The sequence below is a fragment of the Peromyscus maniculatus genome, chromosome 20, assembly GCF_049852395.1.
Source record: "Peromyscus maniculatus bairdii isolate BWxNUB_F1_BW_parent chromosome 20, HU_Pman_BW_mat_3.1, whole genome shotgun sequence".
NCBI classification, from domain to species: Eukaryota; Metazoa; Chordata; class Mammalia; order Rodentia; family Cricetidae; genus Peromyscus; species Peromyscus maniculatus.
The window spans coordinates 23,374,079-23,395,547 of NC_134871.1; the positions used below are offsets into that span (position 1 = coordinate 23,374,079).

The 21,469-nt window shown below is 40.6% G+C and overlaps 1 protein-coding gene across 37 annotated transcripts in view; it reads right to left on the minus strand.

The window, feature by feature from the left end:
- Positions 1-21,469, minus strand: part of Rims2 (regulating synaptic membrane exocytosis 2) — a 491,805-nt gene that overhangs the window by 417,656 nt on the left and 52,680 nt on the right. For 26 of the 37 annotated variants that reach the window (XM_076555844.1, XM_076555837.1, XM_076555848.1 and 23 more), the window contains exons 2-3: positions 1,275-1,307; positions 785-871 (exon numbers count right to left, since the gene is read on the minus strand). The exons of the other annotated variants lie outside the window; for them this stretch is intronic. In XM_076555844.1, the coding sequence (XP_076411959.1) occupies positions 785-871; positions 1,275-1,307 (120 nt within the window). The remainder of the gene's footprint in view (positions 1-784; positions 872-1,274; positions 1,308-21,469) is intronic. 37 annotated transcript variants of the gene reach the window in all.

Genomic DNA, 21,469 nt, shown 5'->3' on the forward strand with positions numbered 1-21,469 from the left:
ATATTTCTATTGCTCATTATTTAGTTTTCCTCTCTTCCTGCGTACATGGTTAGACATTTTAGACTCCCCTGCAAGTAGTTAAGATCTCGTAATAAATTTCAATCAACAGGCTGTAAGCTCAAATGACTTGTCCACTTTTCTGTTATGCAATTAATAATAGGTATAACCTGTAAACAACTTCTTTAAAGTGTTTTAAAATCTATTAACAACTAAAAGAAATGGAATCTATGTTTTTCATGTTTCAAGTCATTGTTAGAATATACTACTGTATTCCCAAATTATGTTTTATAGTCTAATAAAGTAATAAAGTATTCAGTGAAAACAGGATTTGGTGGTCAAATAAGTTTAGTTAACAATGCTATGATCTAATCATACTTAGGTTCTCAGAATTATTACAATAAATAAATCTGCTTAACCATTTAAAACAACTTATCCAAAACTATTTGACCAAACAACAAATTTAGGAGCTAATTCCGCTTACTGTCTTCTACTATTTCTGTTTAGAGATACTCTAGAATATCCTATATTATTAGAGAAATATATTTTTTCTGGGAAAATGTGGCTTACATATTCATATTAAACAAGGGAGTTACCTATTCTGTTCCACTAGCCTCTAAGCTGCCCTTGTTTTCTTTTTAGATTTCCATGGAATAGCTAATGGCAGAGCTACTGACCAGTTTCCCTCTCTGAGGGCACTCATCCCAAGGGAAGGATTTAAATTCGTACTCTTCAGTGTATTATGTATCACAGATAATATCTAGTCTATGTAGACCAGCTTACTTACGTCTGGGGCTCCTTTTCATTTTGTTGTTTTTGCTGGGGCTGAAGAACGTTATTTACCAGTTCAGTGATCCCACTAAAGGGAAACCACCTGTTTAAATAAGCAAATAATGTGACTGAAAAACCAAAAGAATAACAATGTAGATTCAAAGTTTTCTACCCAAAATAATTTCTTTAAAAAAGCAAAACACACACACAGAAAGGCAGAAAAGCTACAGCCAATGGAAATGTGAGCTCCGATTATCACCAGGCAATCAGGAAGTAGGGAAATTAAGTTTGAACACTTAACTAGTCCACAAGCAGGCAGCAGAAAACTATCCAGTCACTATGTGGATGAAGTAAGAAGCTGCAGCAGCTGTCTACCAAGCCCGAGAGTCAGAAAGCGGAAGACACACCGGCTGCAGCCATCCAGTATTAGTAGAGGCTAATACCGTCGGAGGTGCAGCAAGCGGAGGGGCAGCGGCCGTCGGCTGCACTCGGAACACGTTACTTACTGTGTCGGCTGCGGTTTGTGCTCTTCTTTGATCCTAAAAAAATAAGTTTGCACAACTGAGTGCACTGTCCTAAGCAGCAATTTCTACCTATAGATTTGTGGTCAGATACAACGGTAGGCAGTCACACTACTACAGTCACACACACGGTAGGCAGTCACACTACTACAGCCACACTACTACAGTCACACACACGGTAGGCAGTCACACTACTACAGTCACACTACTACAGCCACACTACTACAGCCACACTACTACAGTCACATTACTACAGCCACACACACACACGGTAGGCAGTCACACTACTACAGTCACACTACTACAGTCACACCACTACAGTCACACACACACACGGTAGGCAGTCACACTACTACAGTCACACTACTACAGTCACACTACTACAGTCACACACACACACGGTAGGCAGTCACACTACTACAGTGACACTACTACAGTCACACACACACACAGTAGGCAGTCTCACTACTACAGTCACACACACAGTAGGCAGTCACACTTCTACAGTCACTCTACTACAATCACACTACTACAGTCACATTACTACAGTCACACACGGTAGGCAGTCACACTACTACAGTCACACACGGTAGGCAGTCACACTACTACAGTCACACTACTACAGTCACACACACACGGTAGGCAGTCACACTACTACAGTCACACTACTACAGTCACACACACGGTAGGCAGTCACACTACTACAGTCACACTACTACAGTCACACTACTACTAAGCTACAACCTCAGCCCCAGATAAACTGTTCTTTGACTAAATCTCTGGTGCTCTTTAAAACAATGTTTTAATCACAAGTTTTGCTACATATTCTTACTTTAAGGTACCATAGTAAATAAGGTAATATTAACTAAAAATAAATAATTTCTATTTTACTTCTTAGTTGTTGTTGTTGTTGTTGCTGTTTGGGGGTTTTGGTTTTGTTTTTGTTTGGTTTGGTTTAGTTGGTTTTTCAAGACAGGGTTTCTCTGTAGCTTTGGAGCCTGTCTTGGAACTCACTCTGTAGACCAGGCTGGCCTTGAACTCAAAGATCCACCTGCCTCTGCCTCCTGAGTGCTGGGATTAAAGGCCTGCGTCACTACCACCTGGCTTAGTTAATTTTTAAGAATAAATTGAAGTAAAGGCTAAATATTTTAAATAAAACACGAGATTTTATAAATGAATTTTTAAAGGCTTAGTAATTAATTTTATTTATGCCTAAAAGAACTAGAGGGGGTAACATAGTCAGTCTCATAAGCTCACATTACTAAACACTGTGTATTAAACTAAAACATTCATATTCATGCTCCCATAGGTTCCTCACATGACTACAGTATGATGAGGACAAAGTCAAGCAAACACTGTGTGAGCAGTGACTAGAACCCAATCAAGTCTTCTCTTTCAAGTCTGCAGTCCTTCGGCATCCAAAACCGAGTCGGCTCTCTTACTGAGATAAGATTTTTATATGATCCAAATCCTGGTCAGGAACTGATTCATAAACAGACAGTCAATTCCTAGTGGATATGATGTGAGTAACTAGACACACTCAACAACAAAACCTCCCACCTCATGTGGCACCCTTAGTGAATCACCCTTGGGATTAGCATTACTCACTTATGCTCCCTCATTAAAGACAAATTAGTCACCCCACAGACCTACATCTGTACACTCTTTTCACAATTTCCAGGGAATGAAGAGCAGACTGGACCAATCCATAGCTGCAGGTATGCAGATGTAATAGGACTGAATATTAAAGACTGAGAAGGATCTTACACAGGGTAGTGAAAAGACTGATAAAATTGGACTTTCCATGAATGACTAAGAACTGTCTTGAGAAATGCATCTATCTTCTCAAAAGAAGACCAAAAACTAGTAAATAAAATTTACACAAAAACCTAGGATTTTTCATTACAAAATTACATCAAGAACATAGGTTAAATCTTCTCTTTCAATCAAATATATGTTCGTTTTATAGTGTGCAATAGCTCGTCATGTCAACTCAACGGAATGAAGCAGCACTGTAAGATTAGTGAGGCACCTCTCGGGAGGACATTACTAGATACCTTACTAGAACTGAACGACTGCCCTGAGTGTGGACAATACTCGTAATTCAGAGGGCTCAGATGGATGAACGGGAGAGGGGCCACTGACACAGCTCTCTGTCACTCCATCCACCATCAGGTGAGCAGCCCTCACCATAAGCTCCTGGCACCATGGTAGTGTCAGGATCAGCAACAGATCCAGCTGACTTTAAACCAAAAGCTATGGAAAGGGTCGGTTGGGAGCTAGAGGGCATAGAGAGACTGTCAGAATGTCAGAAATTTAACCAGGGTTCCATGTGTGGACAGACAGCTAGAGCCTGGCAGGCTGTGGAAATGCGGACAGAAAACTGGAACAGAGTTCTGAAGCTCTGGTTCTCAATGGGCACTGGGGAGACAAGTCCTGGGAAAGGCAACACACTACACCATTGCCTTGGCAAGATACAAGGGGTTGTGGAAAGTGTATTGCAGAAACACTTGCAGTCTTCTGAGGAGCACACCAGGAAGAGACCTCCCAGACACAAAGGAAGCACAGGCAGGCAAGCCCCACACTCCCTCACGGCCTCAGCGCAGAGCCCCACGGGTGCCCCCAAAGCACCAGAGACAAGGCTGTAATTGACAGGTGGGAAGGAGGAGCTCGGCCTGGGAAATCTGGCTAAAAGTTGACCTCCTACACAGGAAGTCTTCTAACGTGGGAAAGCTGAATTGCTGAGACAATCAGGCTCGGCCCCACCTTAGAGAATAATACAAAAGTCAATCCCAGGGAAAGGACAAGCCAAGGCACCCCAACTAGATAGAAACACTAAATATCTTCTGTTTCATCTATTGTTTTTTTACATTTTACACTTTGTACTTCAATTGTGTCTTAGCTTCTCTCATGGATGGTTGTTCTTTCTGTCACTACACTGACTCAACAAGGTTCTCTCTGTTTCTCCTGTCTGTGACCCACACTTTCCTCCTCATCCTTTCTTGACTCACCCTTTCCTGATATTAACTCTCTCAACCCTTGTCACTAAAGAAATGGGAAACTGCACTCTCTTTGGGAAAATGCGGCTATCTCTGAAACTGACTGGGGAGAAATAAAAACAAAGGAAACAGGTAGCACTGGGACTACTGTAAAGTAATATTGTGTACGACAGTCACCCCAAAAACAGCCGAGGAGAGCATAGAGGTAAGTGAAGACAAGCTGCCGGAAGGACTCGTGTAAAACACCAAACAAGATCAGAAAAAGGAGGGGAGGGCTGGAGGGCACATCCATCTCGAACATTCCTGCTGCTGTGACAATGTCCTCTAGTAAAGGAACGCTCTCACGTTTCCTAAATAAATGAAGATCACTCTACCTTAAAGAAAAAGAGGCACAACTAAGTCGAGAAATGTATGAACAAATGTGTTAAAATGATTTTCTATGTCTACTGTCAACATAACTAGTCTAGTTATGCTCCTAGTTAGCTTTCCGGTGCCGTGACAAACACTGTGAGCAAGAGTCACTTAGGGAAGAAAGGATTGGTTTCATCTTGCGGATGGCAGTCCATCATGTAGGGACACCAGGGCAAGAACTCAAGCAAGACAGGGAGAGGGAGACGGAAGTGAAGCAGACAGCATGGAGGAGAGCTGCTATCTGGCGGGCTTGTTCCTCGTGGCTTGCTCAGTTTGCTTTCCTACACAACCCAGGACCACACTTGGGTCTTCCCACACCAGTCATGAATCATGAGGACAACCACACAGACTTGCCTACAGGCTAATGTGATGGAGGCAATTCTTCAACTGAGCTTCCCTCTTTCCAAATGACCCTAGCTTACTTCAAGTCGACATATTTAAAAAAAAAAAAAAGACAAGAAAAAACCCTAACTAGCATAATTATTAATGGTGATAGTACATATAAAACAGGTACCTATAAAATTAATATATGCAACTGTTTCCCAAAACTCATATTTAATGAAGCATAATTGCATATTACATCAAGAAAATTTATATGCAAAAGCATTGAAAATGGGTAACATCACGAAAATCATCATCAAGGAAGAGATTTACAGTGGCCAAGAAATTAAATCATCACCAATATCAAGAATTCCTAAAAAGTGCTGATGTTGACTATGAAAACTTCATTAACTTTTCTGAAATAAGATGGCTAAGTCCAGGCCAAATGTTAAAAAGATTTCATGTTTTATAATGTTATCAAACTGTTTTTGGTATCAAAAACAAAATTTATGTCATAACTTCCCAGTGAAAATCGTAACAGTATTAGAAATGAAACTGAAATTATGGCAAACTCAAATTGAGGAAGATAGTTTTATGCATTTTGACATTTCTGCTAAACATAATCCTACGAACAATGAAATTTTTCAGGAAAATACTTAGGTATATTTTCTATTCCATCTTTACTTGACATAAGTATGATACCTGCCAGTTTTCAAACAAAGAATAGAGCTTCATTCTGACATCTACCTTGAGAAGATGTAATTCATTTCTCTTTACTAGGCATTTATAGATTCTGACTTCCAGAAACAAATGCCCTAGCTTCTCAATCACATCTCTTGTGGTCATCTTCTGGCAGCACCCACACTTCTGGACAACTATTTGCAAGAACGGAGCACACGAAGAGCAAAATTAGAACCAAAATGTATGATGAGCACTTGGAGATCTCACTGAGAAGTGCAGCTATGCCCACTGATCCTGATACTGGTGCAAATACAATACCAAATTCTCAAATACAATACCAAATATCACACTAGTTTTATATGTCCTCGTATTCTTTTATAGTTAAAAAAATAAATAAATAACTAGAAAAGTCAGTGTTGCATTACCGAAATGTGTTCACTGTGTTTATTAGTGGTGCACACTGGAGCCTGCTTGATGACTTTCCTCCCCAAGTGGGCTGGGAGGACTCAGTCGGTGAAGTGTCCACTGTGACCATCCATGAGCGCCTGAGTTCAATCTCCAGCGCGCAGGAACACAGCCAGCCATTGAGGCATATTGACTTAAAATCCCCACACTGGGAAGGCAGAGGCAGGAGAATCCCAAGGGCTCACTGAACAGCCAGCTCAGACAGCAAGTCCCAGGACCCAGTGAGAAATCCTGTCTCAAAAAGTCAGATAGATAGGTTCGAAGTCACAATACCCAAGGATGATGTCTGGCCTGTACACACACCTACCCATGTGAACAGACACACACACACACACACACACACACACACACACACACACACACACACACACACACACACCAGCATTCTCCAAGCTGGGAATATAGTTCGGCTGGTAGAGTGCTTGTCTATCACAATACATGAAGCTCTAGGTTTGATGTGCAGCACTATATGAACTAAGCATGATGGTGAACATTTATAATCTCAGGAGGTAGAGGTAGAAGTTCTCTACGTCCATTACGTAGGGTCACCCTACATAATGAGTTCTGGGACAGTCTGAGCTACGTGAGACCTTGTCTAAAAAAAAAAATTTTTTTTGTTTTTGTTTTTTGAGACAAGGTCTTTCTACACAGTCGTGGCTGTCCTGGAACTCACTACGTAGATGAGGCTGGCCTCGAACTCACAGAGATCCGCCAGCCTCTGCCTCCAGAGTGCTGGGATTAAAGGTGTGTCCCATCATACAACCACTCTTTTTGAAAGATTCTCTGAACAGAGCCTACATAATTAGAATTATTTTGTGAGAATTCTTGCTTTTCTGAGTTAAAAAACATTATAAAAATATACACAGACATTATTTTCATTCATCAGCTTTCATCAGTGTGTATTTAATGAGTGGCCCAAAACAACGTTTTAATCTTGCTTATTTTGTTTTTAAAAATTTAGTGACATATGCATTTAATCCCATCATTCAGAAGGCAGAGGCAGGTGGATTCTGAGTTCAAGGCCAGCCTGGTCTACAGAGTGAGTTCCTGGACAGCCAGGGCTACACAGAGAAACCTTATCTCAAAACCACCCCAAAAATAATTATTTTCATTTTAGTTTATGTGTATGAGTTTTTTGCCTGCATGTGATTTGGAAGAGCAGTCCATGCTCTTTACCTCTGAACCATCGTTCCAGCCCCAAATTGAATCTTCTTCATCTAATATGACCCACAGAAACCAAAAGATTAGACCTCTGTTCTATACAATTATATTCATTTTTTTAATGTGGCACATAGTAATCAATACATTTTATATGCAGCATACATATTTGTGCAAATGTGTATAACCGAAATGAAATTCTATCAAATATTGAGTGAAATAGACAGTAGTGTAGGCTGTTGTTTTTCCATGTCTTCTCTGTTCTTAATTGCTAGTTTTAGTGCTACTAAATTGATTTTATGATCCTTAGTTTAAAAAACACAATCTGCAATAACTACAGGTAAGTTATAATTTATTGACAGGCCAATCTCCATGCTCAGGGTGTTCTTCAAGGCTTCCAGAATATTGCTAAGGTTTAGAACGCTGGCTGAAAGTTTAAATCACTCACATCATGCGGTGTCTTTGTAGTCACTCTTATACACGCAAATAGATATGGTAGGTCAGTATGTCTCCATCTAGTTTCCAAGTCATTGTAACTCTGTAAGTTATCAAGAACAGAAGGAAAGCAATAAAGCTGAATGCAGAAAAGGAAATGAACAGTAAGTAGACAGGAGGTATGGGACCCACCGGGCCAACAGAGGAAGCAAATCCTGAAAGGTAAACACAGCCAAAGCCAGCAAAATGAGTGGAGCCCGAAACAAGAGGCTAGGCAGAGCCAGAGCCAGAAGGGAACACACGCCGAAAAGGAGAGAGCTGGCAGCATTTGGCAGCCGTGGGCAGGAGAACACAGGGCATGAGCTGTCTTTTGTCATGGGTTCTCTGAGGCTATCAGAGAGCTAGAACTTCCTGTGTAGCTCAGACCCACTGCAGATTAAAGCACATATGATCGATACTTGTTTGTGTTGGTTTGTTTTGGTTTTTTTTTTTTTTTTTTTGAGACCCTGTGTAACCCTGACTGTCCTAGAACTCGCTCTGTAGACTAGGCTGGCCTCGAACTCACAGACTGCCTGTCTCTGCCTCCCGAGTGCTGGACTAAAGGTGTGCCACTGCTGCCTGGCGTCATCAGCTGTCTTTTAAACTCTATTAGGTAGCACTCCATTGTACCAACAATTTTGACGTATCTGTATTAGAATGCTCAGCTAAGAATGTATGTTCTTTATTTCTTTGATTCTTTCCACTGCCAGATTTATAATTTAATATCAACCACATTTTTTTTTATAATTCTTTGTAGATACCAGTAATTTCCTGGTTTTTTTTTTTTTAAAAAAACTTCACACATACAACCATGTTTGGGAAGGCAGGATGCTCTTTTCGTGAACTAAGTGTTAAGTTTCCCATTACGGGTAACAGAGAGTTGACTTAGTGGGTAGGAGTGTGTACTGCTCTTGGAGAGAAGCCGACTCTGCTTCCCAGCACCTGTATCATGGGGATCACAACAGCCCGTAACTCCAGTTTCAGGAACCTAGGCCTCCAAAGACGCACACACATAAACACGTATACATAAATAAAATATAAATATTTTTAAATTCATATTAAATGAAAGTTATCTTTTCACCTTTCTCATTTTAGTAGTAAAAATTATTCCAGTAGAGTTCAAAAGATTAGTAATATAACTATTATAAAATAGGTACTCCTCAGCAAAATAATAAGTTATGTCTTTGTTGTTGGTGTTGGTGGTGATGTTTTAAAGATTTGTTTATTTATTATGTACACAGAAGAGGGTGCCAGATCTCATTACAGATGGTTGTGAGGCACCATGTGAGTGCTGGGAATTGAACTCAGGACCTTTGGAAGAGCAGTCAGTGAGCTCTCAGGCATTCCTGCCACCACACCTTTGCTCTGCCATCATGGACCTTAGCTTTAGCCCTCCTGAAACCCAAATCCAGTTAAACACGTTGTTTTCAAGGTTAGTTGTCATGATCATGGTGTTTTGTCACAGTAATAGAAAAGTAGCTAATATACCTAGTATGCATGAATGAACTGAGGGAGAAAGGAAAGGCGAGAAGGAGGGAAGAAGTTATCAATAGGAGAAAGATGTAGCAAAAACAGCAGTGACAACCACAGTAAAAACTCTAATGTTTAATCACACAATAACAGAAAATAAAGAGGGAGGAAGGGAAGGAGGGGAGATGACTGATTTTCCAGTGAGATGCATGGTGAGAGGAGAAAGTCCTCATTTCTTCTAAGATGATACTATAAATAAATGCCATACTAGTTGGAGGGACAGGTTAAGACATACTAAGGTCGGCAGGCGTCAAGTTTCTTCTGCTGAAATATTCCACTACTCCTCAGAATAACCCAATTGCTAAGTACAAAAATTTGTAAGTTCTTCCTTTAATCTCTATACCATATCTAAACTTAAAGAGAAGTAACTACCCAGGTCTCTAGCCTTTCCTTACCCTCAATGCTTTTCTCACCCAACTCATGAGTCTATCTACATCAACCTTAGCCTTTCTTACTCCCTCCCCCCTTTTTTTGGTTTTGGTTTTTAGGGTTTTTTTTGTTTTTTGTTTTTTTTTTTGGGTTTTTTTGTTTTTTTGGGTTTTTTTTTTTTTTTTTTTTTTTTGGTTTTTCAAGACAGGGTTTCTCTGTGTAGTTTTGATGCGTGTCTTGGATCTCGCTCTGTAGACCTTTAAAAACTCAGGTACCAAGGGCCCAGAGTCATTATTATTTAAGCATTCTTTAAGTTCATGAATCTGTATCTATGAATGCAACCAACCAAAAATTGTTTTTCCTTTTCTCTAAAAAAAAAAAAAATACAAATGGTTCTCATTATTTATAGAACATTCTATGTTATATACAGTTGCTATCAACTGTGAATTAGCAAATATTGAATCACTTCCTAGGAGCAATAGTTCAACAGAAGCTTCCTTCCATCCTCTGCCCACAATATTTTCATCAACCAATCAACTCACAAACTCATTATATATCCGTTCACTAAACATATGGATTGTATCTATCCTGGGCACAGGGGTGTACTGGTAACCAAGATGAGCATCATGTCTATTTTCATGGGGCTTACAAAGAAGAAGAAAAGATAAGAAAACTGTGATTATAAAATGCACTTGAGGCTAGAAGACTAGTACAATATGTAAAAAAGGCTTACTGTGGTGAACAATAGGAACAGAGGGGACTTCATTTACTGGTCCCTCAGAAGGATGGTGATAACTAACATGAGACCTAAAAGAACGTGAGCTTGCAATATCTCGAGGATTTAGTAGATATTTGTTGAATGCTAGCTAAGGTGCAGAGTTCTGTGTTAAGTACCAAGGAAGCCTGGACTCTTTCCCTGCCTTTATGTAGCTTAAACCCTAGGAAAATTCACAAAATGTTGAAGACCAGGAAAATAGTTTTTAGACACAGAGGGGTTTTGTTCCTTATTATTATTCCTGGCTAGAAAGGTGTAGACATGTTACTCTATGGTTCAAGGTAACTAGTCTTGTAACTGTCTTGAGACCATGAAGCTTCAGCATTTGGGATGCCTTGCTTAGGTAGAAAGGAAGTCTGCATCTGAGTCAGAAATCAATGATTCTCTCTGAACATAAATGATACTTTGATTTCCATTTCTTAATTATTTACAAAATATCTCTTTGGCTCCTAGCATCCTGACAATTGCATAATGACTCTATTAAGACCTTATTTTTTAATTTCTATATCCATTAGAAGTAAGTCTTACTCCCAAAATACCTCTCATATCCTAAAGCAGGTAAATCAGGTAGAAAAATTCTGTGAGTTAAAAGTACATACTGGCTCTTGCAGTTAAAAGTACATACTGGCTCTTGCAGTGGACCTGACTTTGATTTCTAGCACTCACACCAGGTGGCTTACTGACCTGTAACTCCAATTCAAGGGGATCCAAGACCCTCTTCTGGCATTATGGCCATGTGTACTCACATGTACACATACTCACTCATAGACATACATAATTTTAAAACAATAAAAATTAATTTTTAAAAATCAGTAGCTAAAATAAATTCTGCAAAAAGACATCAAGTATTGGGCTATTTCTCTAATGTTTTTATTAAACATATATCAAAAATATTAAAATTTAAAAAAAAAATCTGGGCATGTACAAACACATAACCTATATTATATAACTAAGAACTTGCTATTTTTACATAAAAACTAAATATACATAGCTTGAAAACATCTTGAAACTTCCCAAACAGATTTATTTTTATAAGTTTATTTGTTAAGATCTGCATAATTTAGCTATTCAATATACAACTAGCAAATGATCTTGCCTAACAAAAACATAGTATATTTAATTACTTCAAATCAAAACTGATTATACTGTTGGCCTGTAACATATGGCACTATTCACATTGTTTGATATGGAACAGTCTGTTGCTAAGCAGCATGGTCAACAAAACATTTACTTTGTGTGTGTGTGTGTGTGTGTGTGTGTGTGTGTGTGTGTGTGTGTGTGTACCCATGTGGTTATCTTCTTTAGAGAAACTCTCTGCTCTGTGCTCTGTGCTGAGATTGCCAATGGAGCTAGACAGGTGAGTAAACTCAGAGCTATTATTTTTCTGCATAGCATGGCTAGTCTGAGAATAGGTATAAATGAAACAGAAAAAAGTATTTTTCTCAATAGACAAGGCACAGACAGTAGCGTATAGAGATAATCATACAGAAACAGCCTGGATTTTAATTCTTGGCCCATCACTAACTAGTTAAATGATCAAGCAAGTTACTTAATTATGTATTTTAATTTCCTCATCTCTTCAGTGTAGTTCTTGGGTAGAGTATAGATTAGTTAGTAAATTATGAACATGAAGTCCTGGATTTGGATCCCACCACCCAAGTGAAAGCCAGACACGGTGGTACACTTCTGTAGCCCCAGAGCGACAGCAGAATCAGGTGATTCCGTATGGGCTCTCTGATCACCAGTCTAGACAAAACAGAGAGTTCCGGGTGCAGTGAGAGGACCCATCTCAAAAAACAAGGTAGAGAGCGATAAAGGAAGACATCCACTGTACTGGCCTGTGACCTCCACACAGACATGCAAAGGCAGGTGCGCACACACATGAACATACAAAGGAAAAGGTAATAAACAAACAGCACAATTGCTAAAGTTGGATACTGTGGCCTAAACATGTAAGCAGTCTGTACTTACCATTTCAGAGTCAGTAGAGGAGAAGGTCTGAAACCAACCTCCTGGCCACCCTACATAGAGAAACCAACAGAATTCCCTAAATTTTCTTCTTCAAGCTAATTAAAGTTGGGTTTTTGGTTTTGAAGTCCTAACAGCGCTAACTAGAGCTAGGTGTGTCTCAACAGCAGAGCATGTGAAGACCACGGATTTTTGTCCCTAGCACTTCAAGGAGGAAATGAGGGAGGAAAAAAGGCAGGGAGAAATAAGGACCTTCACAAAACAAATGGAAATGAAAACACACACGTGTGCCCACATGTAAGCATATACATATGAAATACACATAATAAAACATTTATAAGCAATGGGTTAAACAATAAGTTTTCACTATTTATTATCACGGTACATACACACACAAAGGAAAGCAAATTTATTCTATGCCCCCAGATGAAAAATTAATATTCTATTTCTATTAATGTCCTATCAGACATTATTTTCAAGAAATGTCTACCAGACCATGTAGACTAAAGTACAGAACAGGAGGGAATATAGGTAAGACTGAGGGACTTGATTACACTATCATGGACTTCATGTCATAGTAAGGGATTTAAACTTATACTTTGTTGAAAATAGAAATTCTTACTTTTATAAGTGTCATTTGTTTATTTATTCAGTAGACACTTAAAAGTACCTACTATTGTCAAGAACTACACTACAGTCTACACACATGACCGTTGCTTTTGGAATTTACTCTCTAGTAACTACTTAAAAAAAAAAAAAACTAGCCCTGGTAGCTGGGGGTAGGGGTGCATGCCTTTAATTGCAGCACTCAGGAGACAGAGGCAGATGAGTCTCTGAGTTCTGGCCAGCACTTAGTGATATAGTGAGTCTAGGCCAGCCAGGACTACACAGTGAAGCCTTGGCAACAAAACAAAACAAACCAAACACAGCACAGACGTCGGACAGAATTATGAACAGGGCTGTGATGACGGACGGGGCTCAGTGGCAGGTTGTCTAGCAAGGCCACAGCTCTAGGTTCAAAGCTCTGGCCTTTAAGGTGCTCACAGTACACAAGCACAGTCTGTCTTGTCTACCTCTGAACACACATCCTCCTATAAAGACATTTTTCCTGAAGGAAAAAAAAATTCCAGAGAGCAAAGCATTCAAAATTTAATGAAAAAGAAGACACCCACAGAAACAAATCATCCACAAATGAGTTTGGTTAACTGCTAACTTAAAAACTGTTATTCTAGAATCATAGACCCACTTGTTGCCACATTCAGAAGTCCCGTAAAAGTACTAAACTCAAAGATGTAATACGTACACACAGGACATGACGCAGACCCAGGTAGGTCCTGTGCTTGCTGCTGCGGTCTCTGTGAGGTCCTAGAGCCTCTGCTCAGGGGATTTAGAGGGCCCTCTTCTCCTGGCATCCTCCAACCCTCTGGCTCCCCCACTCCCTTAGCTTCCTCTTCCATTGGCGTTTCCTGAGTTACAGACCAGTAGCATCTGGTTTTCCTCTAAGTCCCTGAGCTACCTAGTCTCTGACTCCAGGTCACCCAAGCAGCATCAAGTATGGGTTCCATCTCGTGGGGTGGACCTTAAGGCAAATGGCATCGGTTGGTCACTCCACAGGCTTGTGCCACCGTTGTCCTAGCGTATTTTGCAGGCAGGACGGATTGTAGATCAGAGGATTTGTGGCTGGATTGGTGTTTCTCTTTTGGTAGCCTGTGGAGTACCTTCCCATACTAAAGACGCTGCGAGAACATGGTGGTGCTTCTCCCAGGACACTTTTCTTTCTGTTGGTATGCCTTGTCCAACTTCGATGTGATGTTTTTTGCTTCGTCTCATTATATTTTACTTGAAGAAAGGAAGGAGGAAAAGAAGACGACTGTTCTGATACCCTATAACCTGCACAGCAGTCTCACAGACTGGAGCACTAAGTTATCTCTACACGGTAAACTAGCTAATAAGGACTACAAGGTTAAGGACACAGGACTTAAATTCCAGCCTAACTCCAAAGCTTAAGATTTTAATTACCATGTTGTACAATAGATCAGTAGCACGTACATAATTTATAATACAGACTGAGTCCATTTTTTAAAAAGAAATATTATTATAGGAGCCAGGGAGACGGTCAGTGAGTAAAGGCACTTGCTACCAAGCCTAAGGACCTGAGTTCTAGCCTGGGAACCCACATAAACGTGAAAGGAGAAAACCAACTCCACAAAGTTGTTCTCTGACTTCTCCCCACACAATGAGGCAAAAATACACCCACACATATAAACACTTCACTCACAGTAAATATATGTGAAAGCAATTGTTATCCTAGCCGGATGTGATGGAACACCTGGAATCCCAGCAGTGGAAGGAGGAGAAAGGACTATCAGGAATTCAAGGTCAAGCTCAGCTACCTGGTGTGTCTGAGACCAAGCTCAGCTACATGAGGCCCCGTGTCAAGCCAAGTACACTGAGCGCTGTTATTTCAGAGAAACAAACCAACAATGCAGAGTGAGAAATGACTTGAAAACTTGTTCAATTCTGAATTTTTTTTTCAAAAATAGTGTTACTTTCACAAAACCCACAGTATAGGCAGTAAAACTAAGGTGAAAAAATAAGTATCACTGAAATACATAAAAAATAAAACTAATTTTGCTATTGTTAAAATTTACAGAACTTTAATAGAGTATTAAATGGCTAATCTTGGTTGTCAACTTAGATGCATCTGGCATCGCTAGAAAAGAAGCCTCTGGGCAGGTGTGTGAGGTATTTCCTGGAAGTGTTAAATGAGCAGAGAGATCCGCCCCTACAAGGGGGGCATCTGCCGGCTGCTGTCTAGACATAAAGGGACCTAAGCCACTGGTATTTGGCAGTTCCCTTGCCCTTGATGATAAGTACTCGACTCTTTTATTGCAACTGCCACTGTCGCTGCGGAAATACTGATATCAGAACCCGGCTGCTTTTGCTTTCCAGTGTGGACTGAAGACCAGAAGCTATCCAGGAGTCCTCTGGGCCTGCACTATCAGATTGAGATGACACAGGCACCCAGCCTCATGGACTGATCAGCTAGCTACCTGGGTTTACAGCCACTCCAGCATGCCACTGTTGGACTAGGAAGTATGCACTGTGGAAGCGAAGCTAATAAATCTTTGTAATGTATATTCATTCTATCAGTTCTGTGCCTCTAAAAAGCACTAATTAAAGGCCTGGATACATGGCTCAGTGGTTAAGAGAACTGACTGTTCTTCCAGAGGATCCAAGTTCAATTCCAGACACCCACATGGTAACTCACAACCATCATCTCACTAGATACAGAAAAGGCCTTTGACAAAATAAAACACTCCTGCATGATAAAAGTCCAGGAGAGATTAGGGACACAAGGGACATACCTCAACATAATAAAGACAGTTTACAGTGAGCCCAGAGCGAACACCAAGATAAATGGAGTACACTCAAGAAATTCCACTAAAATCAGGAACAAGACAAGGCTATCCACACTCTCCACACCCATTCAATACAGTAAGTGAAGTCTGAACTAGAGCGATATGACAACTAAAGGAGATCAAAGGGATACAATTTGGAAAGAAAGAAGTCAAGGTATTTTAATTTTCAGATGATATGATAGTATATATAAGTGACCCTAAACTCCCACCAGGAAACTCCTACAGCTGATAAACACTTTCAGCAAAGTTGCTGGATATAAAATTGACCCACAAAAATAAGTAGCCTTTATATATACAAACAACAAACAGTGTAAAAAGAAGCCAGAAAAACAACACTTTTCACAATAGCCTCAAATAATATAAAATATCTTGGGGTAACTCTAAATAAAAGTGAAAGTGAAAGACTTGGATAATAAACACTTTTAAGACATTGAAGAAAGAAATTGAAGAAGATATCAGAAAATGGAAACATATCCCATGCTCATGGATGGGTAGGATTAACACAGTAAAAATGGCCTCCCTACCAAAGCAATCTACAGACTATGGTGATACATTGTATGTGCTCTAACAAATAAAGCTTGCTTGAAGGTCAGAGGGCAAAGCCAGCCACTAGTTAGCCATAGAGACCAGGCAGAGGTGGTACACACCTTTAATCTCAGCACTCAGGAGGCAGAGGCAGATGGATCTCAGTGAGTTCAAGGACACCCTGGGCTACTCAAGACTGATCCAGTCTAAAAGAGAAACAGAGTCAGGCAATAGTGGCACACACCTTTGATCCCAGCACTAGGGAGGTGGAGACAGGAAGTGATATGGCTGGGTGGAGAAAGAAATATAAGACAGGAGAAGATAGGAGCTCAGAGCCCTTTCAGGCTGAGGATTTCATAGAGTTAAGAACTCTAGTGGCTGGCTGCTCTGCTTCTCTGATCTTTCAGCTTGCACCTTGATATCTGACTCCAGGTTTTTATTACGATCAATTAAGATTTGTGCTACAATAGATTCAATGTAATCCCTATCAAAATTCCAAGACAATTATTCACAGAACTTGAAAGAACAATTTTCAGCTTCCTAAGGAAAGACAAAAAAACCAGGATAACTAAAACAATCCTGAATAATAAAAGAACTTCTGGAGGCATCACCATCTCCAATCTCAAATTGTACTCCAAAGCTATAGTAATAAAATCAGAACGGTATTGGCACAAAAACAGACACACTGATCAATGGAATACAATTGAAAATCCAAAAATGAGTCCACACACCTATGGACAACTGATTTTTTATAACGAAGATAGAAATATACATTGGGGGAAAAGGCAACATCTTCAACAAACAGTGCTGGTCAAACTGAATAGCTGCTGCATGTAGAAGAATACAAATAGATCTAGACTTATCACCCTGCATAAAACTCAACTCCAAAATATCTCAAAGGCCTCACAAAGGCCAGACACACTGAATCTCATAAACGAGGAAGTGGAGAACAGCCTTGAACTCATTGGCACAGGAAAAGACTTCCAAAACAGAACAGTAATAGCACAGGCACTGTGGTGGTTTGGATAAGAATGGCCTCCACAAGCTCATATATTCAAATGCTTAGTCAATTATTTGTGGATTAGAAGGATCAGGAGGTACAGCCTTGTTGGAGTATGTATGGCCTTGCTGCAGGAATTATGTCACTGGGGGTAGGTACACCAGGCCAACTGAGTCTTGCTCTCCTTCTCTCTGCCTACAAATAAGGATGATGTAGCTCTCAGCTACTGCTCCACCAACTGCTTGCATGCCACCATGATTCTCACCATGGTGATAATGGCCTAAACCTCAGAAACTGTAAGCAAGTCCCAATAAAATGCTTTCTTTTATGAGTTGCCTTGGTCATGGTGTCTTCACAGCAAAAGAACAGTGACTAAGACAGTAAGAACAACAATAAATGGGATCTAAGGAAACTGACAGCCTTATGCATAGCGAAGGCTATTGTGTGCTGTGGAATGTCATTCTGTATGCTGTGAATATATGTTGCTCTAATTGGTTGATAAATAAAGCTGGCCAATGGTGAGGCAGAATAAGGCCAGGCAGGATATTCCAACTAGAGAGAGAAGAAGGAGAAAGGCAGAACAGAGGAGACGCTGCTAGCTGCCACCAGGAGAAGCAAGATGTAAAGTACCAGTAAGCCACAAGCCATGTGGCAAAGTATAGATTTATAGAAATGAGTTAATTTAAGATGTAAGAGCTAGCTAAGGAGAAGCCTGAGCCATTAGGCGATCTAGTTTAAAAATAATATAAGCCTCTGTGTGTTTATTTGGGTCTGAGCGGCTGTGGGACTGCAAGGCCACGGGAGCCAGGCAGGACCAAAGAAGACTTACAACTACAGTTGCAGAATATTCCTTTACACTGTGTGAAGATAGGTCACTGTGATTAGTTTAATAAAAAACTAAACAGCCAATTGCTATGCAAGATTTTCAGGACAGAGAGATGGCAAGAAGGTGGAGTTGCCAAACAGATAGAGAAGAAAAAGAATGGGTAATACAGAGATGATGTAATAAAGCCACAAGGCAGAAAGTAAATTAACAGAAATGGGGTTAGGTTATACGAGCTGGCGAAACAAGCCTAAGCTATTGACTAAGCTTTCATAATTAATAAGTCTCTGTGTCATTTTTTGTGAGCTGGCGGCCCAAAGAAACATCCATTTACAGGATACCATTATTCAGACAAAATGACAGGCTACAGAATGGGAAAAGTTTTTTACCAAATACACATCTGATAGAGGGTTAATATGCAAAATATATAAGGAACTCAAAAATTGGGATATCAAGAAAAAAAACTCAATTTAAAAGGGGGGTACAATCCATATATGGTGGCATATGCTTTTAATCCCAGTACTCAGGAGGTAGAGGCAGGTGGATCTCTGTGAGGCCAGCCTGGTCTACAAAGAAAGTTCCAGGACAACCAGGGCTATATAGAGAAACAAAAAAGAAAAATGGGGTGCAGACCTAAGCAGAATTCTCAAAAGAAGACACTCAAATGGTTGAGAAATGCTTGACAGATCATGCTAGCAAAGATGTGAAGTAAGAAAAACACTCATCCATTGCTGGTATAAGTACAAAGTTGTACAGCCACTATGGAAATTAGTATGGTAGTTCTTCAGGGTCTTAGTTAGGGTAATTATTGCTGTGATGAAACACCATGACCAAAGTAACTTGGGAAGGAAATGGTTTATTCAGCTTACACTTCCATATCACAGTTCATTACCAAAGGGAATCAGGACAGAAAATCACACAGGGCAGGAACATGGAGGCAGAAGCTGTGCAGAAGCTAGGGAGGAATACTGATTACTGGCTTGCTTTTCATGGACTGCTCACCTGCTTTCTTATAGAACCAGGACCAGCAGCGCAGGAATGGCACCACCTATAGGACCTCCCCCATCATCACTAATTAAGAAAACATCCTAAGGCTTGCCTACAGCCCAATCTTATGCAGACAAATTCTCAACTGAGGCTCCTTTCTCTCTGATGATTCTAGATTGTGTCAAGTTGACATAAAACTAGCCAGTACACTCAGCAAGATGGGACTCAATCTACCTTAAGATCCAGATATACTGCTGTGGTGGTCTGAAAGAGACCTGCCCCATAGGCTAATAGATTTGAATGCTTGGTTACCAGGGAGTAGCACTATTTGAAAGGAATAGGAAGGTGTGGCCTTGTTGGAGGAAGAGTGTCACTGGGAGTGGGCTTTGAAGCCCAGGCCAGTCCCAGTATCTTTTTCTTCCCGCTGACTGCAGATCTGGAGGTAGGACTCTCAGCTACCACATCTCCCTGCATGTCACCATGCTCCCTGCCATGAGGATAATGAAGTAAAACTATAATGAAGCCCCAGTTAAATGCATTTTGGTAGCAATGGTCATTGTTGTGGGAATTCGTTCCATTCAGCCAATGGCTTTGGGGTACAAGCCCTAGGACATGGCTTTGTCTGTGTACATGACCCCCTAAGAGCTGAGGGAGAGGACTCATTCGCTCTCTTGGGTGGCCAGCACTGGATCAAGCAGTGTGGAGCAGCTTGCAGTTGGTTCCCACCACCCCTGGGGCAGAAGGACAGGACAGCAGCAGCCGAACCAGCAGAATCAGCAGTGGCATCTTCCTTGTTCTGTATCGGTGAGTCTCTACCCCATTGCACCCCTTAATAAATTAATAATAGACCTCTGTGGATTGTCACATTAGGTCATGGTGTCTCATCACAACAGAAATCTGACGAAGACAGACGTTGGCACCAGGATGTTCCTGTAACAGACCTGACAATGCTGCTGCTTTGCAGAATGTGGACTTTCAGACCTTGGATTGGGAAAGCAGTTGAACACATTAAGCGGAGCCATTGGGCCACAGTACTAGGAAAGTGGAAGACCGAGTGCTGAGAGTAATAGTGATTATGACAGCCACCTCAGGAGGTTTCAGAGGAGAAGAATATTAACAAGTGTCCTAGAGCCTGTTCTTGTGCTATTTCGGTGAAGAAAGTGGCTGATTTCTGCTTTTGTCCAAAACTCTTCCTGAGGCTAAATTGAAGAGTTTTGGTTTATTGGCACTCGCAGAAGAGATTTCAAGACAGCCTAATATTAACTCTGTTGTGTGATTATGAAGGGGTCACACTTATGCAGATCTGTAATAAAAAGGAGCAAGCTGAGCAAAGAAAAGTTTTTGTTTTAAGTAGTTTGAGATAATAAGGAGCACCAGGGAGTGTAACAGAGCTAAATCGAGTGCTCAAGGAGATAAAAAGTTTAAAGAAAAGCCTGATGCTAAATGGAATAAAGAGAGTGGTGCCCTCAGGGCCAGACCCTACTCAGCTAAGCTTCCAACTTGTGGAAAGGAATTTTTTTAAAAAGTAGTGAAGGAAACCACTGCCAACAGAAAACTGTTGCAAATGTAATTGAAAGAGGGGCCAAGTTCCAACCCCAGCAAGCAGCAGAACTTGGCAGCTTCAGTCACATGGTTCTGGCTTTAGAGTCAAGAATAAAAGAAAGGGATTGTGGAATTTCCCTCCACAGTGAAGGAAAGCTGCTGAGGCAAGGCATGGGGCAGGGGTGTCCCTGCATGGAGGCCTAGAATGGCTATTGTATGAAGCTATGAAGCTGAATTTTGTTGGAGACCCCAATGTTGGAGATGCCAGAGCCATGGAATACCTGACAAGGACAGCTGCAGATTGGGTGTGGAACCAGCCCCAGAGAGAGAAGTGTGTTACGGTCAACAAAGATGAAAGAGTTGGAGATCTGAAGGTAGAGTTTGCAGTGGGCCCTGCTGGTTGTAGTTCTTGCTTTGGTCCAGTGTGCCCCTCTTCTTCCTTTTGGAATGGTAATGTATATTCTGTGCCATTGTATGCTGGAAGTATGTGATGTGCTTTTTGATTTTGATTTTTCAAGTATTACAGTTAAGTTATTACTGGGAGTGTCAGAAAAGACTTTGAACTTTGGACTTTTAAACAGTGTTGAGACTGTTATAAACAATGGCAACTTTTGAAATTAAACTAAATGCATTTTGAATTATGATACAGTATATGCCTATGGAGGTCAGGGAGTGGAACGTGGTGGTTTGAAAGAGAATGACCCTGCCGGCTTATAGATTTGAATGCTCG